The sequence below is a fragment of the Haliaeetus albicilla genome, chromosome 1 (genome assembly GCF_947461875.1).
Source record: "Haliaeetus albicilla chromosome 1, bHalAlb1.1, whole genome shotgun sequence".
Taxonomy (NCBI): Eukaryota; Metazoa; Chordata; class Aves; order Accipitriformes; family Accipitridae; genus Haliaeetus; species Haliaeetus albicilla.
In genome coordinates, this window is record NC_091483.1 from 59,625,749 (window position 1) to 59,638,794 (window position 13,046).

The 13,046-nt window shown below is 37.4% G+C and overlaps 1 protein-coding gene across 2 annotated transcripts in view; it reads right to left on the bottom strand.

Annotated features, from left to right (window-relative positions):
• Window positions 1–2,770: 2,770 nt before the first annotated feature.
• FAM114A1 (family with sequence similarity 114 member A1) overlaps window positions 2,771–13,046 on the bottom strand; it is a 38,217-nt gene continuing 27,941 nt past the window's right edge. For both annotated transcript variants that reach the window (XM_069791849.1, XM_069791841.1), the window contains exons 11-14: window positions 12,184–12,323; window positions 10,239–10,311; window positions 7,477–7,530; window positions 2,771–5,903 (exon numbers count right to left, since the gene is read on the bottom strand). In XM_069791849.1, the coding sequence (XP_069647950.1) occupies window positions 5,802–5,903; window positions 7,477–7,530; window positions 10,239–10,311; window positions 12,184–12,323 (369 nt within the window). In that variant the 3' untranslated portion in view covers window positions 2,771–5,801. The remainder of the gene's footprint in view (window positions 5,904–7,476; window positions 7,531–10,238; window positions 10,312–12,183; window positions 12,324–13,046) is intronic.

The window sequence follows — 13,046 nt, forward strand, 5'->3', positions numbered from 1 at the left end:
CCTCTTTTCTTCTCCTTGGATGGCTAAACTGTGACTTACTCTTTTATTACCCACAGTTATCCCACAGCTCTCCAAGTGCCTGGTTTTACCACCCTGGAAGATTCCATCTTCCAAGTTACCTTTAAAAACACCAAAACCAAGTAAACCCAAAAGGCTCTTACAAGCTTTTAATCTCTGTTGATTAGAGCTTACCTTGTCTTGCACGTATGATCCCAACTATAGGAAATAGTGGGAGAATGGGGAGACATTGGTAAGAATGGTAAGAAAAAATGTGATCCTGAGGTAATTGAGGTTGAAAGGGACCGCAGGCAGTCTCTAGTCCAACCTCCTTACACTGGAGGAAGAAGGAGGGGACTAAAAAGCAACCAGATTAGTGTCTTCCCATTATTTCCTGAGATCCTCTGGGTTTCTCTCTTCACATGTCTTCTTAACCCCTTGTCTTCACCTCTGGCTTTTTCAAAACTGAACACGAGGAGAAAAAGGTTCCTGGCGCAGCCTCTCAAGCACAAGATGATGGGCAGGAGGGAAGAACCTCCGAAACCAGCAGGGGGAAGGAGACATGAAGGTGGAGGAGAGTGGGGTGAATAAAACTGGTGGGGAAGGCAGAACTGATGGCATACGGAATGCAGATGTGTGAAACAGACACAGAGCAGAACTGGTGAGGGAACTGGAGGAAAGGCACCTTAAACACCAGCATCGTATAAGCTGCTGATACAGTGTCTGAGGTAAGCAAGAGGGCAGGAAGAGTAGGATTGCATTTTTCCAAGTCTAGTAAATGGGTTGAGAGGCTTCTGAAGGTGCTTAAAAATTGTTTGAATTACCCAGTGTTCTGGCTTTCATTTAGGTGACACTGTCTGACTCCAGAATTGGCACCTTTTGTTGAACACCCTCCAGCCTCAACCCTGTAGTGCAGAAGAGAAATAGCACGCATTTGTTTAAGTAATGTCTTCACGCCTCCCTCTACAGCAGCAGCAAATTCAGCTCACTAAGAATTATTAGTCTTTGCTGCAGTTTTTTTAGACTCCTTTTGCACATTGTTGTAGGGTTATACAGGAAATATTCTTTCACTCCTTGGGTAAAATGTTTGAAAGGCAGAATGAATAGCTAGTGCTCTGCTCCCAGTCTGTTAGAGCAACTCCTCCAAAGACTGTAAAGGGAAGCTGTGAAAAGGAGATCAAAGTGGGGAGACTAATAAGGAGTTCTTAGCAGATGTGTGCTCAGGGACATTTGGGGTGCAGGCCATAAAGGGAGAATGAGCACTGCAGATCCAGAGTGATCAAATTAGCTGTCATCTTTCCTTGGAGCTATTCCTCTTTGAATGTTCTTATCTTTGACTTGCTTCCTATAAGTTCATGCAGATTTTCGTTTTACTTCAGAAGTGCCATTATTCCAGTTCCGCTGGAACTAATCAGATGTCATCTCTTGTTTATTCTGAAAAATGCTAAAAAATTCTTTGAGAGTGCCTTTTCTCTAATACAACCTTGAAAATTGTTCCTATTTCCAGAGAGCATGTCCTTTTTTTCTTTAAAAATCTTTTTCCCTCTCCCATCTTTTTAATACAGCTCAATTTTTGACATTTTTATTTTCAGTTCTTTTTAATTCTAAAACTGCACACCGTCAATACTATGAATGCTGAAACAGGAGTCAGAGCATGGAAAATGTACAGGTCGCACACTAAAAGTAGCTTCAGCAACAAAGGTTCACCCGAGACGGAAAAAGTGTTTGAAGTCCAGAGGGCTTTCCAGTCAGACCGTACGAATTTCAAAGTAGGTCAGACTGACTGATGGTGTCATGTTAAGCCGTGCTCTGAGATGGTTTTAAAAAGAACTCAGGAAAGTCCTTTTCTACTCTTTACATTCTTTTGAGACTAACAGAAAGGACAGGGCTGTCATCTGAAATAGAATTGGAATGTCTCAAAGATAATCCTATGAGCTGGGTGACTGCTTCTGTGATAAAAACACTTCCGTGAATCGGAAAAAAGGTGAAAATCTGTATTTGTTGCTCAAAATACTGTGGCATTTCAGACTCATTAAAGTTGTTATGAATCCTAACTGGTGGGTGACACTGGAAACATCATTAAAAATCATCTCAACTTGTAATGACTGTGGTTTTGTATTATATGATTGAGGCACATTTCGGAGGAAGACATTAATGGCTTCAGTGCATGATCTAAGCAGCATGAAAAAAGTGGAAGAGACAGTTCTTTTGTTTAGCTGTCTCAAGAAATGGATGCTGGTGTGTACGAGCAAATCATGGGGAAAAGATGTTTACACACTAATAGACTATACCCTAAAAAGCAGCAAACAACTTACAGCTTGCTTTGTTTTCTTTGCCTAAAAAAAAAAAAAAAAAGGCAGCAAATACCTTTAATATACAAATACAGAAATAACTTGTCTAATTTACTTCTAGCTCATCCTTCAGTGATGACCTGTAATAATGGATCATCGGCAAGGTTGTATGTATGCAGACATTGTTTTAGGTTTCATCTTGATAAATTTTTTAACTTAGTGAGTGCAAAAGCCTGCCTCCTTTGCCTCTGCATAAAAAGGTGTGCCAAGGCACACTCAGCGTACTGACCTGGAAAAAGGTGGTGATGAAACAAAGAACACTCTTCCTTAAAAGTTTAAGGCAACATCCGTTTTTGTCAGACTCTCAGTAAAATCACACTCATCATTCCAAAGGTAATTCGCAAAATTAGAAAGTGAAAGACTTCACTGAGTACATCCTCCCAACACATTATTCTTCAAAACATTCTTTTTTCAGTATACTGTCGCAGTTCAATATCTCAAATGATTTATTTGACTGATGGAAAAATACAAACCAGCGTGACCAAAATATTCTGGTTACATCCACATAGTACTTTTCTACCGAAATATTATTTACCTGAAATTGATTTAAAGATATAACATTCAGTTTTCCTAGGACAAGATGACTGCATCTGAGATCAGATGGAGTATCCCTATGCTCATATTCTGCCCTACTTCCCTTCCCACGTTGTATGGATGTAAATATTTCAAGTCGCCACATTATTTTTTATAGCTTCTTTTACTTCAGCGTAAGGTACTTTATTCAATACCTGCATAATTTAAGCAAGACAGTGAAACCTCCAGTAAGGAATATCTCAGACAAGCAATCTTTGTCTTAAGAACACCCCTCAATGATTTCAAACATTATTGCCTGAGGCTTCTAATACTATATTGTTCAGCCTCTGCTAAAAGGCACCACTATCAGTCAACACATTTTTCTGACAGGTTTAACACTACATATTCTGCACTGCATTTCAGAGGAAAAAAAAAAGATCCGTATGAAAAAGTAACTAAATTCATTTATGTCTGAAAACATTAACTTGGCACAGGAACAATATGAAACAGCTATTGCTATGTTCTATGACTCATTTGGCATTAACACGGATTTGGCATTTTACAGATACCTGACGCAGAGCTGTACTCCAATGTGGACAGAAAGGTTTCTTGATGAAAAATAATGACCGAATTAAAGTAAGAATAAATCCAGGATGTAATGACTGATAGGTGAAAACACTAGACTTTTCTTGACAGTCTTTGTCTGAAAAATAAACAAGCTTTTAACCAGGTATTATATTCTGCTTGCCAGCATAGAACAACAGAAAAAACTGCTTTAAACAAATAGGCCTTTTTACAAGCTACTGAATGCTTTCACTGGTGTCCAGATCTTTAAAACTGGAAACTGCTCACGATCAAGTATATGGAGCAAGTACACGGTCCTCAGTCATCCGCACTGAGGAGTTGTTCTGCTGGGTCAAAGTGCATATACAAGAATGACACCTGGTCAAGTAAGTACAAGCGTGTGTCTCTTCCAGCAGCCAGAAAGGACTAGTAGAGAAGAGTCCGCTTATTCCCCTCAAAGTGTAGAAGCCAGAGATGGAATGTTTTGCATCAACAGAACATTATTTTGTAATGCACTTTTGAAATGACGCTTTCAGAAATAAAGCAATGCCAGACAGAAGTGTCGTGGATGTAACGGTTGGTGGGAGCTGCATCCTACCTTTGGGCTAGTGAGCCTGCTTACCGCTTGCATTTTCCTGTGTCCTGCTTTCTCCCATGTTGAGGTAATGTTAGCTGTGCAATAGGGCGTAAATAGCAATGAATGTCAAGCTTTGTTTGCCTTTTCAGCTGCCAAGCGGCTTTCTTATTTTTGTTCACATTGCTGTAAGTTTTGTTTTTACATTCTGCGCAAGTGGACTTGAAGACTGTACCCCTTCTACTTACCCAGAAAGGTATGTCAAATCTAAAAACAGAGAAGTCACAATGTGTGTGACAGCAGAACAGGGACCACAATAGTGTAAGAAAGACACAAACACACCTTTCTGTCCTCTCTTATTTGGACTCGAAAAAGTTACCATGTACAAAGCAGATACATGGTTTCTCTTTTCTAAAAAACAGGATAGTATTTCCTCATGCTCTATTTCATTATTTTTATGATGTATGAACTATGCTTCTATGATTACACATATTCAGATGTCAACTACAATTAAAAAGCAGTTAAATACAATTAATGAGTATCAAGAGGAAAAAATACAAAATAGCTGAAAGAAACGTAATAAACAATGAAAACCCAGGAGAACAGGCTACATAAAATATTGGAAGGTTCTTCCTGTCTACAAGGTAAACTAGCCTAAACAAATCCTGAGGTTCACAGCTCAGGATTTTAAGCTAAGGATATGGACAAATTATCATGGTTGCTAGTGTTATTACAAAACGTCATTCCTGCTGCTCAGTTATGGTCTGTCTAGCTACTGCCTCAGAGAAAAGGTGATTGCTCTGATATGTGACCTCCCCACCCAAAGCAATTCTCTCATAACTTCTTTCCACACTTCTTTTCTATGCCCCAAAACTGTATTTCTGTATTGTCAGTATCAGTAACTCCATTTGATAAAAAGGGTCATAATGTTTAGAGCCCAAATGAAACCCTACAAGGTGCTAACCTGGGTAACTCATCTGAGAGGAGATTATTTTGGAGGTGTTTCAATTGCCAAACAAAAGGGAAATTTTCTATTCTTTGCATATTAAAAAGATTAATTTGGCCTGCAATGTTGTTCAGCCATTGGAATTAAGAAATAGACATAAATGAATATAAAACTATGGGTCAGCAAATACAGAGCTTTACCCGTACTCTTAACTGGCTCAGAAAATTTCTTTTCAGTATAATTCATAATGCATAAACTCCATAATTTTCATTTAGTTATGTTAATACCTACTACTGTACAACTCTTTCAACACAAAGTGTTATGTAAGTGGTACATATTATTATGATGTTATTTGCTACTCTAAATAATATTTAACAAGCACAACACTGATAATTTGTTCATGTTGGCTAAAATTAAATATTGAAACCAACTTTTGAAATACACATTTTTAACTGACAGTTAGGAGGCAAACAATAGAAATGGTCATTTGGGCTGAAATGTTTTAAAAAAAATTACATTCTAATTCGCTTCATACTTCGTCTACAACTGAAAGGGTAACATTTAGAATCTGTATTTAAGTCAATGCTAATATCAATAAACTTCAGTTTAAATTAATGCAAAGGATATGCTCTAATGGAAAAGAAATTAGTCACTTTGCTAACTACTGCTAATGTCTAAAAGTCTGGAAGAGTTTTAAAATGTTGTTCAATATTGTATGTGCAAAACCGCGTTTAGTGTCTTCAAAGGACTCTAAGTGTCCAGACATCTCTCATACCATCTCTTCTATCTGCGTACATTAAAGACATTAGGTCTGTGGTTTCTGTTAAGCCCAGTGGTGACAACTGCTGGGAAACTGTCACTCTTGTGCTTTCAAACAACTGGTCTGGATATGTGAAATTTGTAGAACTGGAAGCAATAGCTGGAAAGCATCCTGAATATAAGTAGTACTGTTGCAACCCTAATGGGGAGAGAAAACATGGTTCATCAGTATAGCTGTCATGTATTTCAGGAATTACATTTTACTTTTTAAATACACTTTACTTTTTTTACATCTGCATCATGTTATATTAGCATATATATTCACACAAGATTTCACAATCTGTAGATAACAAAAATGATGAATTGCAACAGTTTCAGGCTAACAAGGATAGCCTGAATCACTATAAAAAAATCTGATTTCCCCTCAGTTTGAACTCTTGGACAGTTTTGTTTGTAATGTGAGTAGAATAAAATGCCACGGTGTTCAGAAGTAGATTTGACTTTTTAAATACAAACCAGCTAGTCTTTCCATCAACAGAACTAATTTTGAATTTGCTGTAGGTGGAAGAAGTGTCACTGAAATTAGCAATTTGAATTATTACAATGGTTCTAACATGTAGTACTGTTTTTGGAATTTCTAATACTGAACGGTATAGCAGCTTTTAATTCTCCATGAACCTAGGCTGTACTAATACATATTTGTATACAAATACAGGATTTAAGAGGTACAAAACCTTGTACTCCATAATTCTGGACATTCCCAGATTTTGCAATATCTGGAGCACAGAAAGATATGTCAGCTGTAACAGCAAATTTACCCTATAACAAAAGGAACCGTATAGTAACCTTTACTACAGCTCTATTCAACTTTCCATTATTATTGTTAAAGATATTGTTAATTCAGTGCAAAATTGCTTATTGTAAAACAATCTTTTCCTCATTTTTAAGGGAACACAGCTATTAGATACAGAATGACAATTTGTAGTCACTACTATATGTTTATTTATGTTTAAAGAGAAGCGTGATCTAATTAGCAGAGTTACAAGAATTCATGTTGCAGATAGTACACATTTTAGTACTTTATGAGCATATTACTCCCTCTTGACCTCTTCTTGGTAAAAATGAGGCACATTTTACTCACTGTGCTTTTCTGATGAAGAATAGCTCATGGTGTTTAAAAGAAGAGGTCACTCATAGATCATGGTGTCTAATAAATCACTCACAAACATTTTGGTGATGTCTGACACATGGTTATCCATGTGCTGACCAAGCCTGCTGCTAGACTGTGAATCTTTGTAGAAATCTAAATGCCCATGGATGGGAAGCACTGTAGCATACCTGCAACTCAATTTTAAAGAAAAGAATAGTCTGAAACTATCTGTGAATCAGAAATACTTTGCAGTATTTGGGTAATGGAACAGTAATAATAGACTTATCCCGGGCAACTTGTGAATAGGTTACAAAAGGGCTAAACAGCACATTGCAAACTGTCTGCTGTGCTCTGACCAATACAGCAGCAGAATTTAAGAGCTCGCCAGTCTCACTTCAGTCATACAGTTCTTAAGAATCCTCAGGAAATGCAATATTACTACTGTAGTATTCGTGGGAGAGGCTGAACACAGAAATGAGAGGTTTATGAGCTGGCACTGAACAGCCAGAATGATACTGTCATTACTTTTTATATAGTTCTTTCTTCAGACATAAATGCGATTGTTTCATTTCAAAATCATTTTACTAGAACATTTCCTAATGTGAAAAAAGTGAAAGCTTACCTCTAATAGCACACGGTTGATGATGGGGTTAAGAACCTCTGCCTTCATACTGCTCTGTAAACCAGAAAATCGAATGAAATGCCAGGACAAGAAATACATTTAACAAAAATATACTGATATCTGAAAAGTGTTTTTATGAATTCTATAAAGGTCTTGCTTCACCTTGATTCTTATTCAGACTGTTTATCACAGTATTCCTGATAACTGTGTCTACATTTCATACACACTTCAGTAGACCCTATGTATTTCTGTCACTGAGTACAATGAGCTAAGACAGGCCCTGGGTTTTACTTTTTCATAAATTCATATACCAGAGTTTCAAATTGCCTGGTTTCCTATGGATGTGAGATTTATGTGATGACATTGTCTGTCCATCTGTCAGTCAGTGTCCCCCAAATTTTTTAACGCCTTGCTCATTTTCAAGGAAACAAGAAGGAAAAATACAGGTCAGAAGGAAAATTAAGTTCTTAGAAGTTTCACAAATGTCTGTGGTTAGGAGGAAATGAAAGGCCCAGATTAGCTCCCTTACAGAAGAAAAAACAGGTGAAACTTGGATCCCCAGACTGGAGGCAGCATATGTTGAGCTGGACAATGCAGGCTGGCCAGTAAACATTGCTCAGCACGCGTAGCATTTTTGTCAACTACCAGATAGGAATAAAGATGGGTACAATGAGTAGTGACACTACTAGAGGCTAGAAAACCAAGATTCATCAGCTTCTCTGCTTTCTAAAATGGCAGAAGTTCTTTCCTTTTTTTTATTCCCACTGTTCTTTGCATTGTGTTTTTTTTGAATGACAGTAACCTCCAGCAAGAGTTGCTTGCTTTCAATACTGAACGGTGGACTTCATTAGAACAAAGGAAACACAATACTGATTAATTTAACTGAAGGGTTTCCACTTTCAACCTTGTAGCCTTCATATTACAGATTTAAAGAAACATGAAACACCTTAATTTTAGTTTGGAGAAAGATGGCAGAACAAAGGGAAGATGGTTAGAGAAAAGAAGAGCAATTTTACTGTCAGTTACTAGAAAATCCATTACAAAGCGCACTGTTTAGTTGATTGTCAATAAACTGAAACAGATAGAGAGCAGTATCAATTAAATACTATTGATTGTATGAATCAATAAGTTAAAGTTTGAAAGAAATCTTGCATAGCAAGCAAAGCTGTTATTTCTTACTTCTGCACTACCGCTCACTCAGAAACATCACCAACATTACAGACTATGTGTACAGCCAGCATTACAACTAATGTCTGAATTATACAGATAGAACTATAGGGATGGCACTATGTTTGAAAAAACCAGTATTTTCTGTTCTAAGCCATTTCTCAGTTTCCCAGGAGTTAATGGACTTTGCAGGATAGTGGAATGTGTTTGTGAACCCGGGTACTGTTGGCAGGTTAAGGAGGAAGTTGAACCACTGGGACATGCAGGGAGATGTAGATTTTCTACGGTCTTGTATGACAGGTGCTCCTTAATTTCCTACTGATTATGGTGAGCAGAAGGCCCACATCTTCCTCCAAAAGCTTACATGGATGGGACACCACATAAAGATCACCAGGCTGCCCTACTAAAATTCTCTTCTAGAGAGTATTTTGGAAATGGGAAGTGTCTTTCTGCTCAATTTCTTATGTGTCCACACAAATGTCCACAAAAGCAATCTGGTCCTAAAAACTGAGTACAGAGTTGATAAGAAAAAAAACTAGTGCAATGCTTATGAAAGCTTTAGTTCCCAATTTTCTGATCTGGGCCAGCTTAATATTTCATATGCAATTTATTTTTATATGTCTGTGCACGTATTTATTGCAAGTGGCACACAAAGATATGCTAAACTACAATCCCAAAATGCAAAATAAGCAGTTTCTCCTAGAGTAATGGGAAGGAATGTAAATTATTCAGAATAAAAGCAACCCCATAAATCATGTTCTCTACAAATAACTCTGAAAAAACTGCTCAGAGATGTGCTGGAAGAGCTCATGGGAGAACTGGGAAATTTTCCTTTGATGTACATTCACGTTTTCATGGAGTAATCAGGAGAGCCAGAGTTTGTTCTTCTCTGACGTTTACAGAACAATTTCAGCAACAGCGCAATTTTTGCCTCTGGATCCTGCTAGAATACTCAGATGTCAGTCATCTTTGAAACATCTTGAAAAGCAGGATACTACTTCTAGCAAAGATGTTCATGGATAAATGGATGTTCCTAAATGGAATATTTTGAGATACAAGACAGAGTGATTTTTTTAAAGATGGACAACCAAACAGATTTTCTAATCTCTTAAACCTTTTAAAAGCATAGTGACCCTAGGCCAGGGGATTTAGCAAAGCCTAAGAAGAGAGCTCGTGAAACTATCTTAAGGTACTGGAAGTGTTATCTGGTAATGACTTTTACACAAATACATTCAAAAGGGATAGGCTGAGTAGGAGAAGAGAATATCATCAAGTTGTGGGACTTCAAATGTGGGGCCCTTTCAGCATGAGAAGATAAGAAATGCTATGTGGTAATCAGGAAAAATGGGAAATGGTATCTAGAAAGAGAGATTTTTAGAAGGCAAGGGACACATTGCAGTCTATCAAGCCTTATAAACTTGCTCTGCAACAGGGAATCTCCTGTAAAAATGCTCTGTGCTGTTGATCTGAGGAAAGAAGTGCTCTCTTTGCTGGTACCTCATGTAAAGCCACTGGACTTGGGTAATAATTTCTGTTTCAAGAAGTTAACTATGTTTAAAAAAGCCCAAATGCTACAGAAAATGCTGTTATCTTACCCCAGCTGCTGTTAAAGAATCAGAAAACTTCTTTGATAAAGATGAAACTTCATTGCACATGGCACTTGTTAAACTGGTTTAAAAAAAAAGAGACAAATATAAAAATACATTCTTGTCCTGTCAACGGATAAAACCCCTATGACTGTCCCAAGCACACACTTCATCTTAGAAGCCAAGAATGTTCTTAAGGCAATTTTGCTTCTAGTAATTTTTTAAATATTTTGGGGTAGATTTTGTTCATGGTATAGTTTTTATATTCCTCCACTGATGTCATGGTTTAACCCCAGCCAAACAACTAAGCACCATGCAGCCGCTCACTCACTTCCCCACCCCCCACCCCCGCAGTGGGATGGGGGAGAAAACTGGGAAAAGAAGTAAAACTCATGGCTTGAGATAAGAACAGTTTAATAGAACAGAAAAGAAGAAACTAATAATGATAATGATAATGGTAACACTAATAAAATGACAACAGTGATAATAAAAGGATTGGAATATACAAATAATGCACAATGCAACTGCTCACCACCCACCGATCGACGCCCAGTTAGTCCTTGATCGGCGATCCTCCCGCCCCCACTCCCCCCAGTTTATATATTAGATGTGATGTCACACAGTATGGAATACTCTTTGGCCACTTTCAGTCAGCTGTCCTGGCTGTGTCCTCTCCCAACTTCTTGTGCCCCTCCAGCCTTCTTGCTGGCTGGGCATGGGAAGCTGAACAATCCTTGACTTTAGACTAAACATTACTTCGCAACAACTGAAAACATCAGTGTTACAAACATTCTTCTCATACCTAACTCAAAAACATGGCACCATACCAGCTACTAGGAAGACAATTAACTCTATCCCAGCTGAAACCAGGACAACTGAAAAATCCATTGCTGACTACAGTAGCAAAATGATGTCACGTTGGCTCAAATGCTAGTCTTTTTTGGTAGGGCAATGTTTCAATTTTTTTCAATTCTAAACTTCTGATGATTGCAGCAACACAACTTCTAGAAATACCGGTAGAAATAAATCAAACTTTAATGAGGACAGTGAGACGTTTCCTATCTAAGCAATAAAACATCTACTCTGTACTAAAAGAGGAAGTACCCTTGTGGTTAAAATACAAGAGAACAAGGAGATCTAGTTCTATTCCTAGATCTTTCACTGTTTTGCTAAACATTCACAAGTGCATCATATAGAATCTCATCCTGCAAGGTGCACCATACCTTAGCTCTAATTCGGAAAAATACTTGTTCAAGTACTTTGTTTTAGACTGAAGTGTTCCTATGGACTTTGCCATTGTTACTAGCACTCCTAAGGATAAACACTTGCTTTAATAATTTACTTACTTAGGACTCAAGTGCTTACAACATTTTAATGTCAAAACCCACTGGAATCAGTAGAATTGATTACTACAGAGAGCTTGAGATCTGAATTTTGAGTCCCACTAGATAAACTGGCTTCTTAATTTATGTATGTTTTGTCATGGTTTACTATGAAGTTGCTGACAAATGTGGTCTTATAGTTTAGAACTACAGATTGATTTTTGTATATTTTTGGCAGGTAAACACTAGATAATGAAACTCTATTGGCCAATAGTAAGACTGCATTATGCACTCCAAAAGCAAATTCTGTATGTGCTAGCACAGTATCTTTTGCAGAGTGAACAGGAAATGCAACCCAATGAGCATGTACATTCACTAGCTGAAGCAGAAACAACTTTCAGCCTGTGAATAAGTCATGTTTTTGTAAACATACATATGTTAGCTGTGTCAAAAAAATGACAGGTAGCCTATGTAACTTGATTACATGAGAAAATATAGCACCAGGACCCCTAAAGCCAATGCTGTTTGTTGATCCATGAAATTACTGTGCCTTCAAGTGCCAAAAGCTGAACGGAACTTCATGAGTTTTAAGCAAATGTCAAATGTTCAAATATGAAGTACATAATACTCACTTTGTCAGTACTTTTGCTTGATCTTGAGCTGTTTTTTCTACTTCCTGCCCATGTAGAATTAATTCTGCTACCTTATGAAGTTGTTCAATACAACGAGCAGTCACCTCAGCCAGACTTTCAATGGACAGCACGTAGATTTCCTTAAATTAAAACCAGGGAATAATATAATCAGTAATAACAACACTGATAAATATACATATAGATGTATACATACAAAAGAATTTGAAACATAGGAGCCCTCGCCGCCCCAATTGGAAATTCCACCACATACATAGTGAGGTAATATCAGCCGTAATGTCATCCTCCCAAACAATACTGGAAAATGAAATATCCACAGATTATAAAATACAGACCTTATACTTATCCTGAAAAATTAGTAAGAACAAGTCTACCATTTATTTGGATGGGAACTAGGTCAGGCTCTCAGATTTCCTAACATAGCACTTTTAAACCTAGTCCTAACAAATACAAAGATCCCTTAACTCTAGAAGAAGTCATAATTACTTTCATATGGAGCCAAAAGTATTGTCATCCCTCAGAGGAATCTCCAGAATAAAAAAGTGGCTTTTATCAGCAATGATAAAAAACTCTGTCTAGCACTATGGCATTACAGCTTTCACAAGCTGATGCCAGCTGAAAATCTGCAATCGCATAAAAATCTGTAATATATACCGTGCAACTCTGTCTCCTTCTTTGGAGCTTTTTTGTAAGGAAACGCGATAGATAATTTCTTTATTAGAATTCATTCAAAAAGTCTTGACAAAGATACCAACAACATTTAATATTGTTATAACTTGGCATAAAACATTCAATCACAATTAACCTTATCAACAAGAAGGGTTGTCTAAACAGACACAATACTT